The sequence below is a fragment of the Hevea brasiliensis genome, chromosome 7 (assembly GCF_030052815.1).
Source record: "Hevea brasiliensis isolate MT/VB/25A 57/8 chromosome 7, ASM3005281v1, whole genome shotgun sequence".
Classification (NCBI taxonomy): Eukaryota; Viridiplantae; Streptophyta; class Magnoliopsida; order Malpighiales; family Euphorbiaceae; genus Hevea; species Hevea brasiliensis.
The window spans coordinates 12,508,350-12,523,311 of record NC_079499.1 but is presented as its reverse complement, the minus strand read 5'-3'; the positions used below and the strand labels follow the sequence as shown (position 1 = coordinate 12,523,311).

Sequence of the window (14,962 nt, the reverse complement as noted above, 5' to 3'; positions counted from 1 at the left end):
TGGATAAAGGATTGTAAGATATTGAGTTTAAACTCTATTAGAGCCAAATGAATTAGAAAGAAGTGTAGAATTTCTTGCAAAATTAGTCTTCAAAAAAACATGGTTCAGAATAGTCACACAAGTCATTAGAAGAAACAAAGCCAAATCAAAATGTTAGTATTACCTTGAGACTAGCTCAAACTCAACCAAAAATGTCGCAAAACACTGACTTCCTATGATAGTAAATGAAACAGAAGTTTTAAATCTCCACCACAACATCAAAAGAAAAACCTTTAAAAATCCAACAAACCAAAACAAATTCTAAACAAGACATAGAACATACACTATTATAATGGCAATATCCAGAAGAATGCTTCTCTTTTGCCTCACAACACTTATGGTTAGCTTATTGTTTACCAGAGTCACCAATGCAGACTGTGGTGGAAATCATGCTAATGATGACAAAAGTTGCGGAGGAGATGAAGTGGAAGATGATGATTTTGATGATACTTACAAAGCTGTGAACAAAATTTCCATACCCACAATAAGAATTTCGTCTCCAATATCCAGTACAGGAGATGCACCAGCACAACCACCACAACCTGAAGATGGTGATATTCTAGGTGATGCTGGGGTAGTTGTACTGGGACACTGAGGCTGTGCTGTTGATTCTCCCTGCCATTGTTTTTTTTTTTTTTTCCTCATTCTTATGTTTATTTTATTCTTGAGTTTTTAGGGTTTTTAATTCATCATTTGAGGTTGTCTTAATTAAAATTTTATATGGATCAGTTCTGGAACGAGATAAATTATAGTCAAGCATGTTTATGCCAACAATCCATTGGTTTAGAGGTAAATAAATATGAACTTAAAAAATTTGAGAGTTGGACTGTTACTTATTTTATCTAGTTTGAATATGTTATTAATATTTCAATTTTCAAAAAAAATCTGAAATTGCATGGCTGATTACAATCTATTTTTGTTTTAAAAAAATTAATTTAATAAAAAAATAAATAAAGTGCACTAATTACAAGCCAAAGAATGCTGTCTCAAGTACTAAAAATAGGGCAGAATATAGGCTTTTAATTATGCACTCCAAGTAGGGTTGGTAACGGATCGGATTTTTGTGGATATCCAATCTGATAGAATCATAATAGAACAAATTTAAGTAATGCATAATCAGATTTATGATGTAAAAATAGTATCCGTGACGGATTCAGATTTTACAGGTTAAGTATCTGTTACCTAAACTAAACCAATTTATATAAATACTTAATCAAATATAAAATATTTTTTATAATAATATTTATAAATTTTATATTTTTATTTTAAATAAAATAGAATTTAAATATTTTATGAAATTGTTAATTTTTAAAGTATAAATTATTAATAAAAAATAAATTTTTATGTAGATTATTAATTAAAATATATAAAACTAAACAAGTTTACACATTCAGATAAAGTGATTTTCACGGGTATACTACCGATTGTCATCCCTAATTCCAAGAGATGAAATATTTAAGTTTTTTTTTTTCTTTTTTTTAGTCAGAGTATCCTTGATATCTGATTTTACGATTCACAAAAGAACTAACTATTCGGGTTCATAGCTGCCTCCTCCCAACAATGTCATCTCTAAGGATTGAATATAAGCTCTCCCCTTAGTAGTGGAGTCGGTTTTACCACTACACCCAACACTTAGTAATATTCAAGTTATTTTAAGCATAAAATAAATGAACCAACTATGAAAATTATAAAACAAATCAATAATTAATTTTTTCAACACAAAAAAAATATATTTAAATCAAAGTAAAGTGCTAAAAATTGGAAAAGGAAAGAGAGATTCAAACACTTCAATTTACATTGGTTTGAATCACAATGCCTACATTCACTCCTCAAAACTCCACTTTAAGAGTTTCTCTCTACCATGCAACTCTTTTCATGGGTAAGAGGTAGGTATATTACAACAACAAGCTTCTTCTTGGTGCTTATCAACTAATTACAAGAGTCGCTCAAATTTAACTTCACTCAAGTTTTACTTTAGGTAATTGACAACAGTTCCCACAACCATTTATAGGTTCATCTTGATGATTTGGGTTTAGCTTAGATTTTTGAAATATTGTTTCAAAAAAATTTTTAATCATTGCAACATCATATTTTATGTCTAAAAACGTGTAAACTTTTCAAACAATTGGTCCTTTGAAAAAATTAACCAAAATTGGTCTTCATATCTCTTTAAATTATTTTGATGATCTCTTTAACAATAGTCAAAGTGGTAATAGCATGAATATAGACTACAGAGCAATAGAAAAGAATGTGAATTATACTAGAAGGATTAGATCTTTAGAAGTAAAGGAAGCACTTAAGAGAATAAAAGTGGGTAAAGCCTATGGACCCGATGAAATACCAATTGAAGTGTGGAAGTGTTTGGGAGATATAGGAGTGACATATTTAACTAAATTGTTTAATAAGATTTTAAACTCAAAGAAAATGTCTGATGAATGTAGGAGGAGTATTTTAGTACCTATTTTTAAAAATAAGAGAGACATACAGAGTTGCTCAAACTCTAGGGGAAGTAAATTTATGACCCATACTATGAAGTTGTGAGAGAGAGTTGTGGAACATCGACTACGTCATGACACTTCTATCTCTCCCAATCAATTTGGCTTCATACTCGATCGTTCAACTATGAAAGCGATCTTTCTCATTAGAAGCTTGATGGAGAAACATAGAGATATGAAGAAAGATCTACACATGGTTTTTATCGATTTAGAGAAGGCTTATGATAGTGTTATAAGAGATGTCTTATGGAGAGTGTTAGAACAAAAAAGGGTATCTATTAGGTACATACAAGTGTTGAAAGATATATATGAAGGAGCAATTACTATTGTGCATACAGTGGGGGGGGACACATGAGATTTTCCTATCTCAATTGGATTATACCAAGGTTCAGCTGTAAGCCCTTACCTTTTTACATTAGTTTTAGATAAATTGACAAAACATATACAAGAGAGAATCCCTTGGTGCATGATGTTTGCAGATGATATAGTTCTGATAGATGAGACGCGAGAAGGAGTCAATAGAAAGTTAGAGCTTTGGAGAAGTACTCTAGAGTCAAAGGATTTTAAGTTAGTAGAACAAAAATAGAATACATGCATTGCAAGTTCAGTGAAGGCCGAACTGGTGATAGGGAAGGAGTTAGTTTGGATGGAGTCGTATTGCCCCAAAGTAATCACTTTAAATATCTTGGTTCAATCCTGCAAGTAGATGGGGGATGTGAGGAGGATGTTAGTCATAGGATTAAAGTCGGATGGTTGAAGTGGAGAAGTGCCACAGGAGTTTTATGTGATCGCAAAATTCCCAATAAGTCGAAAGGAAAATTTTACTGTATAGCCATACGACCGGCCAGGTTATATGGTAGTAAGTGTTGGGCACTGAAGGAGTTGTATGTGTCTAAGATAAGAGTTGCGAAGATGAGAATGTTAAGGTAGATGAATGGCTATACTAAACTAGATAAAGTCTGTAATGAGAGTATTAGAAAAAAGGTAGGAGTGGTGCCAATTGAGGATAAGTTGAGAGAAGGAAGATTGAGGTGGTTTGGTCATGTGAAGTGTAGATATACGGAGGCTCCAGTTAGATAAGTAGAGCACATTAGGTTAGAGAATAGAAAGAAAAGAAGGGGTAGACCTAAACTGACTTGGAAAAGAGTAGTACAACATGACCTAGAAGCATTACACATTTTCGAGGATTTAACCCAAAATCATTTAGAAACGAGAAAAAGAATCCATATAATTGACCCCATATTCTTGGGATAAAGGCTTAGTTTAGTTGAGTTGAGTTGAGTTGGTTTTCATATCTCTTTCTTTTTACAAGCAACCTTAGCTTAACATACTAAAGAGATTTTACTCGTGTAAAGTAGTCTACATGCCTTTGATTCACCATCTTTCATCATCCTTAATCATTCTTCATTGCTTGGCATGGTCTTTTATTTTATCTCTTATTGCTTGACAACTTGAAACTATAATCGCAAATTTATTAGAATGATTACCTTAAATGGGCTCTATAAGTTTAAGAATTTTTATAATAATATTTAGAATTTTTTTTATAATAATATTTTGTTAGTTCTTAAGAATTTCTCTTTAGAAAATGGGCTCTTGCAAGGTTTGGAATCCCTAACCTCTTATATTATGAGATAATAGATATTCAATCATTAAATTATTGATTAGTATGGTTGCTTTCGACAATATTGGTTCAATTTAGGGGTGAGAATATTTTGATTTTAACCAAAAAATTGAATTGATTTAAATTGGTTTTTTGGTAAATCAATTTGGTTTTGATTAGTGATTTAAAAAAAAAAAATCTCTTTTTCAATTTATTGCATCACTCTTTGGAAGTGTGTTTCCACTAATGATGACAGAGAAATTAACATTGATTATAAACCAGGAATGAAAATGAGAGTGAGACTCGTATGAGTATAGATGAAAACATTGATGATCTTGAGTGCATGGTTGCATTGCAAAATAAAAGATCAAATGGTAGGGGATGTAGATAACTAAGGGGGGTGGGGGTTGAGGCGGGGTTTAGGTTTATATCTTGTTAAAAAATGGGAGTACTGCTTCAAATCACAATGAGGATGTAAGTGATGAGGCTGAGAATGTAAGAGAATACGATGATTTTGATTATGGTCTAATCACTCCTGATAGTAGCGTTGACGAATGCACTTCTTAGTGTTGTAACTAGGGATGGGAATGAGCAGACGTTTCCCTTTGCCTGGGCAATTATAGAAGGTGAGAATGGGAATGAGCAGATGTTTCTCATTTCCTGGCTATTATAGAAGGTGAGAGTTAAAGATTAAGACATCAATGATGGATTTGGCTTAACAATAATCAATGACTAACAAAAGGTGCAATAATATGCCCTTCTTTGATTTAATGCTCATTTCATATATTATTCATTGAATCAACTCTACTTAAATTAGAGGTGTTATGGTTTCAATTACCAGGGATTAGTTAATGCAATAAGAATTAGAGTTCCTTTCGTAGAGTACTAAATTTATGCTAAAGAAATTTTTGCCTAAACTCAGTTCATCATGGACTCAAGATATAAATATGTGGGACTCATGTATTTTAATAGGCGAGTCTCACCGTAAATCTTGTGTTCATGATAGACAGAGTCCAAATAAAAAAAATTCCAAATTTATGTTCTTTGGATTTGTAATAACCTATATCTTTCACAACTGTAAAACCCAAACCTTTCACCTTGTTAACCTCTTGAGAATATCTCATGCCCAACCACATCAACACCCTTCTACACATTTACCTCTTCATATTTTTTTTATTTTAAAATCCACACTTAAAAAGAATATACAAATTTTAAGAGTCAATTGAAAATTTTCAAGAAATTAAGTATATATTTCTAATAAAAATAATAGAAAATATAAGAGTATAAATAAAAGTTTTATAAAGTTGGGAGCCATAGACATATTTCTAATAAAATTTACAGAAAATATAGGAATAAAAATTAAAATTTTGCAAAGTTTGGAGGGGCCATGACCCCTCCAACAATGCATGTAGTTCCGCCCCTGCCATCGATCATCAATGGCAAACAATGACCATGTTTACTTTTGCAAAATGTAGGTAAATGATATGCCACGTCTGTCAGATTCGATTTTCATCATAAGATCTAATTGCAATAATTCTTTAAAATTAGTCTATAATTATTAAAAAAATTAAACATAAAATGTTTGATTTTTTGAACAATTAGAGCTTGCACTTATTGGTTAAAATAAAAGTCATTTTATTTAAATTACACTATTTGTATATCATACTAGATTTTTTTTGGAGAGCATAGAGAGAAGTGTGGAAAGCAGAAAAGGTGGAAAAAAAGGCTGAATATATCTAATTTTATCAAAAAAATTTTGTGGAATCTTAAATTTTTAAAATATTTTATAACAAATTTTAAACTTTATAAATATTTCACAATACGCTCAACTCCTATAAAAATGACATGAAGATACGCTTAAGACCTTCAAAGACGCCACGAGATTTTTTAGAAAAATTCAAGCGTGAAATGATGTATTCAATCATGGAAAAAAAGTTAAATAAATTATTTATTTTTGGCCAAAGGTTTAATTAAGAAAATTTATTCAATACAATTATTATATATATAAGGGATACACTCTAATAGCTAATTATGATAGGTCACATGAGACCCATCACGATCGATGATTATAATATAATCGTTGTACATACAACACGATTGTATTTTAAAATTTTTCCTAAATTAGCCCTTAAGCATAATGAAATATTTCATTAAACCCTTAAAGAAAGTTTTGGCTCGATTGGGCCCTCAAAGTTTTTAAATGCAACATTTAAGCCCCTAAACTAGGGAAAATCATGCAATTAGGGCCAAATTTGGGTCACGTCAAACAACCATTTGAAACTGTTAAAAGCAAAGTTTCTTCCTCTGCAGCGACAATCCTTTGGCCAACTTTTCCAAAATCTCTTACTTAATCTCAAAGAACGCCTTCCACCACCACCTCTAGTCCTCCATACAGAGGTGCTTGTAGGTTTGAACCACTAACACTATAGCACAAAAAATAACCAACAACAACAAAATTAGGCAAGAAACCAAAGACATGATAACGCCATCCAAGCCAGATGCTAGAAAGGATGAAGAGCAGCTCGATGAAGAGCTAATGCTAAAACCCATGGCTTTGAGAATGCCATTGAGCTTAGTGACAAAAGTCTTATTATTGCCGTTGGTGTCCAACTGGTTGAAGACCTTCTGAAGCTTGCCCATAAGATATTTTTAAAAAATCAACTTTTATATTTATTTATTTATTCATTAATATATAAAATTTTTCTCATAATTATAATGAGAATTACACAAAAAAAAGTGTTACCTATATTTTATTATGAAAAAATAGGATTTTCATTAATTTTTTGCTATAAATATTTTTCATTTCCCTCAAATTTCCATATTATGAATAAAAAACTGTCGCAGCAGCAATATTTTAAACAAGCAATTTCTTAATCAGCATAACAAAAAACATTCACTTTTGTGCCTAATTTAAAAAAAAAAATCATTTGTCATTTTTATTTTTTTAAATATATATTTATATTTACTTTATTTTAAAGAAAGTAAAATTACTTAAAAAATTTGAAATTTATTAAATTTTTATATTTTATCCAATAAAATTTTCTTCAAGTCATTTTTAAAAAAATAATTACGAACATATTAAATTAGCAAAAAAATGTTAATTATATAAAATTTATACTTACAATATATATTTTTTTTCATTAATTTATATAATGTAATATATATTTTTACACAGTAATTATTTAAAAAATTATTATATTATTAAAAAATACATTTATTTTATAAATAATATAAAGTAATATTATTTTAAATTAATAATAATCGTATGATTTAAATTAAATAATTTAGTTTGTTATAAATTTTTTAAAAAATTGTGTTTATATGTATTTTTTATCACAAAATTTATATGTATTTGTCATTATAGAAGTAGCACTAGGCATTATAAAATTGTTTTGATCTTATAAAAAATAAAATAAATAAAGTCAGAATACATAAATTCACAACTAAAGTTTATAAAAAAAATATTATGATATCTTGAATTTTTTAAATATTTCATAATATGTCTCAATTTTATAGACGTTATATGATATAACTTTAACTCATAGAAAATAAAATTAAGATACATTCAAATTTTAATCAATAAATTATTAAATCAATATGATTGGAGTTAAAATATATCATGTGTAGTTTTAATAATTTAGGGTATCAAAAAATATTTTTTTATAAAATTGTATAATATTTTTTTTATTAAGATATTTAATAAAACTATTAGGTTCTCGAATTTAGATTATCTTATTTTCACACAATTCATAGATACTATTTTTATTATTTTAATTATTTATTTATTTACTTTTTATTTATTAATATTTATATTTATAATATTTAATTATTATAATATTAGTTTTCTATTTTATTTATTGAGAGTTGTCTAACAAATCTCTTGGTAAATAAATAAATAGAGAATGTTCTGTCGCCAAACGATTTACGTCTGCGTTCTGGATTTCTCTTCGTTTATGCACGACAGCACATACGCAAGCACGATAAATAAACGCCACCAACGGTTCACTTTAGCATGGGCCTCAAAACTAACGCGTAAAATGCGCATCCTCTTATCCTGCACCTCCTTGCCTGTATAAATAAATAGATAAATTCCACGGAACAGTTAATTTTTGACGTTCGAGTCTTTTTTTCTCTACGCAGGGAATTCTTACAAAGGTAAAGATTGAATCTTTTCTAAATTCTCAAATTGGGTTTGTTCGATTGTTGATTATCGTCTTGTTATATATAAAATTAAGGCTTGATTAACTGAGGATATGATGTGGAGGCGTTTATTAACTGTCTACATGCTTGTGGCCTGTTAATTGATTTTCTTCTTGTTGGGTTCTATTACTTTAATTGGAGGTGTTGTTGAATTTATGAGATTTTGAACTCGTTTCTTGTGGTTTTTGCCCCTTCTAGATTGTTCCTTTATGAATTTCAGCTGAATTTTGTTGTGGGTACTGTTAATTGCTGTTGAATTTGGAAACCTTATATGGTTTCACTTATTTTGCATTGTCTTGATTATGGAATTTGAACATAGAACCCCAAAATTCACTGGAAGCAATTGATTGTAGTGGAAGAAAAGTTTCGTTCGAATTCTTGTTTGGTCTCTTCATAAAATGTTGAATCTATTAGATCAATGTTCAAAGATTATGCTGCGTATGTCTTTTTTTGGTTTCTAATGCATTAGAATCTTGGAATTCTGTTGTGTTCATCTTACTTTTTAGAAGTTGGATCTTTAGCATGGATAAGTATTTGCCTTCTAGGAATTAATAGGTTTTTTTTGTCTATCCAAGCAGCTATTTTGAATTTGGAATATGCTTTTGGCACAGGCACTATTGGTCCAACTACCTAATTGTACTAAATAGTCTAATTTTAAAAAAATTACAGATTTGAAAATTCAAGAAGATTTCAGAAATTATGTATAAGCCTCATCTTCGAACACAATCCCCCTATTTTTATAACTTTAATGATTGATGGTTCCCATCGTGCTTAATTAGTAAGATTTTTGCACATCAAACGATTTTCTTCCGCTTTAAAAATCACAGTTAGCATATGAGATTGGTCAAAATCACTCGAAGGTATGTATTGCTCTTTTCTTTTTATTGTTCTAGTACTTAACTGTACCGGTTCAAAAAAATGGTACTTAATTGTGGTAAATCATTGCTTAGGGACTAGATTACAAAACTACATAAAGTTTGAGGTAAAAACCAATATGCTACCTTTTTATGGCTCATAGGCTGAGTTAAAGAGTGAACCAGAGTTTGTCATTGGTACTGATTAGCATCACTTCTAAACATTCAGGTTTCCTGATCAAGATTCTCATGTTGCAGTTGATTGCATTTTAAGTTGTGCATGTAAATAATTCTCAATAATTGTACATAATTATTTTCTCCATTTGATATTCCTACTCTCAAAAATGTTGGTGTGCCTGATTAGAACTTGGAAGCTGTTGTCTTATCCTTTTTCTCCCTTCTCTTGTAGCACAACATGCAAAAAACAGAAAGCGTACTCAATATAACAGTGATATGGAGGGGGAACAAGTATGCTGTAGAAATGAACCCTGATGCATCTCTCAAGGACCTAGGAGATGAATTACTGAAGTTGACTGATGTCAAGCCAGATACTATGCGATTAATTGTGCCACAAATTTCTAGCAAAGGCTCGAAGCTGCTGTCTCCTTTTTCTAAGGAACAATCACAACTAAATTTGCACAAAGCTTCTGTCATAGAGGTAATGTCACCTATTTTAGTTATTGAAAGATAAATGGTCTTTTTTTAAATACTAAGTACGGTACATTTCTATGCATGCCAAAAATATCAATTTCTATGCATGCCAAAAATATCATCATCATTTACAATGCCACTGGTGCGTGTTTCTTCTATTTCAGGGAATGTCTATTAGAATGATGGGAGTGTCTGAAGATGAGGTTGATAAAGTTCTACAAAATGCAAAAATGGACTTTAGAATTGCTGGATTTGATGAAGAGGAAAAAAGAATGAGGCAGCGATTGTCAGATAAAACCCATGCTTTGCTTAAACTACCCCAAGGACCTTATACCTTTAGTGATTTTCAGACACTTGAAATTCCTGGGATAGAGGTGCATTTGAGTTGCTGATTATCTTCTTTTTTCTTTGATATTTCATAGTTGGAGGGCACATTTGAATTTCGTACCTCCGCTTTACAGGATAGTGTCAATACTAACTAGCCTAATTTCTTTTTACCTTACATGTTGGAAATAACATGAAATTGTGATTGTGAAGTTTGTGTAGATCAGATGCCACATTGGTAAAAGATTACATGTTTGGAGCTGAGAAAGATGAAAAGGGATCCTTTTTGAATACTCGAGGATATTGCTATACATAGAATTTCATTAAAATTATAACTGTAATTATAATAACAAGGCAACTTACTTGAGAGGTGATATTTTTCTGTTGAGGTGAATGGTTTTCCTCTTTCTTTTGCCATGGAATTATCAATTTAGTTTGCATCCAGGTGGTTGATAAAAGTAGTTGGTGTCTAGTATAGGGCTTGTTAATTTTTTCCCCTTAATGAGACAGGGTAATCACTTAAAGTCATCTATCTTTGTAGTTCTGGAGACAAGAATTGCACAGTAGAGCTTGTGTATGTAAATTACATCCAATTCAGTGATACAACACCATTGGAATCAAGCATTGTTGTGCTCAAATCATGATTAAAATAAGTGATAAGATCGACAATCCCCTCAATAAAATTGTACAAATAGTATTAGGCTTAAATATTTTATAGCAACATAGGTGTTTTAAGAAAATGGTTAGGAACAGAATAATTTTTAATTTTGGATGTCCTTGTTGGCTATATCTTAACATTTTATTTTGTGTCTTTGTGCATGTGCACTTTATTTGGACGTCATATGTTGCCCTGGATTTTACTGCTCTGCAGCTGAACCCTCCAGCTTCTGAGGCATTGAAAAGGATGCATATGCTTGCTGCTGATCCTGGAATTGTTGCGATAATGAAAAAGGTACAATTGGATGTATCTTTTCCAGATTAACAAGCATTTCCTAAATCATCTGTTCTGATGTGCTAACTTTTTGAATTTTATTTTTCCTTTTAAGCACCATTGGCATGTTGGAATTATGACCGAGTTGGCCCCTGTTGGTTATGTCGGTGTGACTCCTAAGTGTATTCTTGGATTCAATAAGGTAATGACCCAGCCTAGCATGAGAAATAGATTATTTACTTGATTATTGCACTTTCTTTGATCTTTTCTAAGTTTTTTTTTCCCTCCTTTTTCCATCTGTTGACACTTGTTTTCTGTTAAGAATCATGGAGAAGAGATATCTCTGCGTCTTCGAACCGATGACCTCAAGGGTTTCAGGAAATATGAAAGCATCAAGAAAACACTTTTGCATGAACTGGTAAGCTTTACAAATAACTATTTTTATTCTTTTGTTTTAACGTTAGTCATTGTTGCTGTAGCGAATTATCAGTGAATAAGTTTTGAGAGAGTGCATTATTTTTTATTTCATTTCAGGCTCACATGGTATACTCAGAACATGATGCAAACTTCTATGCCCTGGATAAACAGGTAAAATGTGTTTTTGTGTGTGTTTATTATTGAGGTTATAATAATTTTTTGGAGTTAAACATTATGGGTCAAAGAAGTAGCCTTGCCTAAAATTATGTGGTTTTGGGACAGTTGAATCAAGAAGCTGCTAGTTTAGATTGGACAAAATCAACAGGACACACCTTGAATGGATTTAGGCATCTGGACCATTATGAAGAAGAATTTCATGCTTCAGACAATAGAAACTTCTCTCAGAAGCTTGGGGGAAATGTTTCAGATCATCTGGCTAGTGCACGTTCATCTTCAGTGGCTGCTGCTTACCGCCGTTTAGCAAATGCTTCTGCCAACAGTTTGGAAGTTCATGGAGAGTATAAAGAACCTGACCCTGATGATTCCAGGTTCAGCATAAATGATAGACTTGACATTATGGATTATGTAGGAGAGGACAATAAAGACATTGAAAACGCACACAAGGTTCAGCTGAAACCTGATTATGAGCCAGATCCTGATGAACCTGCTTGTGACCAAAGTAAGTATGAACCTGATCCTGATGATTCTCAGAGTAATCACCCTCAGCTGATGGAGACTCTGAACAGTGGGATTCAGCTTAGCAAGACCATTGATGAACCAGATCCAGATGACTCAGAAACAAAACAGAGCAATTCAAGAGACAGAAACATCCAGGGACCAGATTTGAACAATTCTATAGTGACTGAAAGCATGGAAGATCAAACCTGTCTAAATAAGGCTTATAGAGAACCTGATCCTGATGAATCTCAAGCAAACATAACTGTGTGGACAGAGCCTGATCCTGATGATGATTTAATGGCCCCACAGGAAATATCCGGTAAGAGAACTGCTGAAAGCATGATTATTGATGAACCTGATCCAGATGACTTGGAAGCGAAACAGAGCAGTTCGGGAGATGTAAATATCCAAGAACAAGATCAGATTAATCCTCTATTGACTGAAATGAAGGAACCTGATCCTGATGAATCTCAAGCGAACAAAACAGAGCCTGATCCTGATGAATCTCAAGCGAACAAAACAGAGCCTGATCCTGATGATGATTTAGTGACCTCACAGGAAATATCCAGTATGAAAATTGATGAGCCAGATCCTGATGAAGAGTTACAGAGAATCCAAGATCCTGTTACTGTTGTTTGTGGTAGGCTGCAGAAGGCTGTTGAGAGGCTGAGAGCTGAAGTTAATCCCACAGAAGCAACTGGCATCTTGCAAATTCTTTTCAAAATAATTAGGTAAACATGGTAACTTGATTTTCTTTGGTTGATTCCCTTATCAGGATCTTAAGTATTATTTCTCACACTTTATCCTACCCTATTATACCTAAGCTTAGTACTTGGGATGATGCTTTTACTTTTATTTTTTCCCCTCTAAAATTCTAACTTCCAGTGTTTGGTTATTGATAAAATCTGGAATTACTTCTAATTTCTGGCAGGAATGTGATTGAACACCCAAATGAAATGAAATTTAAGAAGCTCCGCAAGGTACACATAAGGAATTTTTGTTATGATTTCTGAAAAGTTCATTTCAGTTCCTCTTACGTCTGATTTCTGGAAAGTTTACTTTCAGTTCCCTTAATTTCTCAATTGCTAATGGATGATACGCATTGCAGGCTAATCCCATAATCCAGAAGAATGTTGCCAATCATAAAGGTTTGCATCTTTTCTCCAATCTGTTTATTACTTAATGTGGGATATCCATGTTTCAAAAAGTCATTTTCTGTTGCTAGTTATCATGTCTAGAAAATTTGGTGATTTGAATTTCATGTTGGGTTGCACTACATGATTTTCATCATGTTGCAAGTCAAAATTTTATTTGCAATGGAGATAGCTAGTCCAGTGAGTCATGAATGCTGCTTTGCTATATTTCAGTCTAACTATGCAGTGGCCAACTAAATGAGCAATAATGCCTGTGCTGTACTGTAAATCATTATGGTTGTAGCAAGGTAGAAAATCAAACCAAATGGAAGTTGACCTTAACCTGGGAAATCTAATTGCTGGAACTGTCCTGGTTTTGGTTTCTTGCAATAAAACTAATTGGTTGGGTTATGTAGACCTTGAAATGGTTTATTTAGCTGGAATAGAGGGTCAAATCATGCAATTTGCTTTTTATTAGTGGGAGCTACTGTTGGACTAAAATGCTTAGATTCATTCTGTGCGTGCAGCTGCAATGGAAATACTACAAACGGTTGGATTTAGTGAAGATGTTGTCTTTGATGAAACTGGGAAAGCAGAATCTTGTTTAGTGTTGAAGCGGAATGATCCAGGCCTGTTGTGGCTTGCAAAATCATCCCTTGAGGCTTGTGTAACCTGCTAGTCCTGGAGGTATCAACATACTGAAAATGCGTTTGAAACTGTAAAAAACTGTAAAGATGTGCCATATGCAAGTTGTATACCGCATGTACTTGATGAAAAACATACATGCATGATTGTACTTTGGGTGGAGCAAGAACAATAATTGTAATTAAATTGAAGTTTTGGACAATTTGAGTTTTAGAATTGTTTGATGATGCTAGGGGGAACATTGTACAAGAAAACAGTGGCAGGGTTGATGGTGGCATAAGGTTCCTCTGACATAAGCTCCTAATATTTGCTTCTCCACAGTGCACTGCTGGCTTATTTTACAACCTACCTGTCAATGAATTTCAATGAATTTTATTGGGTTAATATTTAGTGTCTTCCAATTTTGAGGATTGTTTTATTTTTATTTTAATTCAGTGGGAGGGCTAAAAGTTCACACAGTGCGTCTGAATTTGGTATTTTTTTTTTAAAATAAAAAATTTCACCTTTTGCTACTTTGGGGTGTGCTCCTCTCTCTTCACATGATCTTGGATTTACAGTATTTCTGCTAACACGCGACTTGCTATAAAATTTTAAATTCCCTTTGAAATCATCTTGTCTATGTTGAAAGGGATGAAGGAATCATCTCCTCATTTCCAAGAAATTGAAAAGATGTTACGAGTCACAGAGGGGCATTTGTAATATTCAGTCTTATTTGCGCACTGATAGTTTCATTTCAGTTTGTTTTAGGAGAGTCTCTATGACTTGCAATTTAATAAAAGTTTTCTTTCCTTCTCCTTTCTCTCTAGCTCTCGTATTCGTAATTTCTTTTGATAAAATTAATTGATACCTATTTATCAATGAAATTATTTTACTCTTACTAAAATTATTATTTGTTAAATTTATTAATAAATTTATTTGTTAATTTATATTTTCTATTTGTTATTAATTTTTATATCTTTTTAAATATAAAGAGAGTAAATTATATTTTAGGAAAT

General features: G+C 31.9%; 1 protein-coding gene across 2 annotated transcripts; it reads left to right on the top strand.

Moving 5' to 3' along the window:
- Positions 1-8,132: 8,132 nt before the first annotated feature.
- LOC110664165 (uncharacterized) lies at positions 8,133-14,169 on the top strand. 2 transcript variants are annotated; one of them, XM_058150013.1, is made up of 12 exons: positions 8,133-8,289; positions 9,598-9,846; positions 10,004-10,213; positions 11,035-11,115; positions 11,210-11,296; positions 11,417-11,512; positions 11,629-11,682; positions 11,794-12,679; positions 12,716-12,920; positions 13,121-13,169; positions 13,298-13,337; positions 13,850-14,169. In XM_058150013.1, exons 2-12 carry the CDS (start codon positions 9,604-9,606, stop codon positions 13,999-14,001), a joined length of 2,103 nt encoding a protein of 700 aa, XP_058005996.1. In that variant the 5' UTR covers positions 8,133-8,289; positions 9,598-9,603; the 3' UTR covers positions 14,002-14,169. The 2 variants fall into 2 exon arrangements, with proteins under 2 accessions (XP_058005996.1, XP_021679426.2); XM_021823734.2 differs by having other exon boundaries at positions 11,794-12,920.
- Positions 14,170-14,962: the final 793 nt, after the last annotated feature.

Excerpts from the sequence above, each read along its gene's own strand:
- LOC110664165 (XM_021823734.2), top strand. The coding sequence starts at position 9,604 with ATGCAAAAAACAGAAAGCGTACTCAATATAACAGTGATATGGAGGGGG. Across the intron at positions 10,214-11,034 it reads TTGAAATTCCTGGGATAGAG|CTGAACCCTCCAGCTTCTGA; the intron begins GTGCATTTGAGT and ends ACTGCTCTGCAG. Across the intron at positions 12,921-13,120 it reads ATTCTTTTCAAAATAATTAG|GAATGTGATTGAACACCCAA; the intron begins GTAAACATGGTA and ends AATTTCTGGCAG.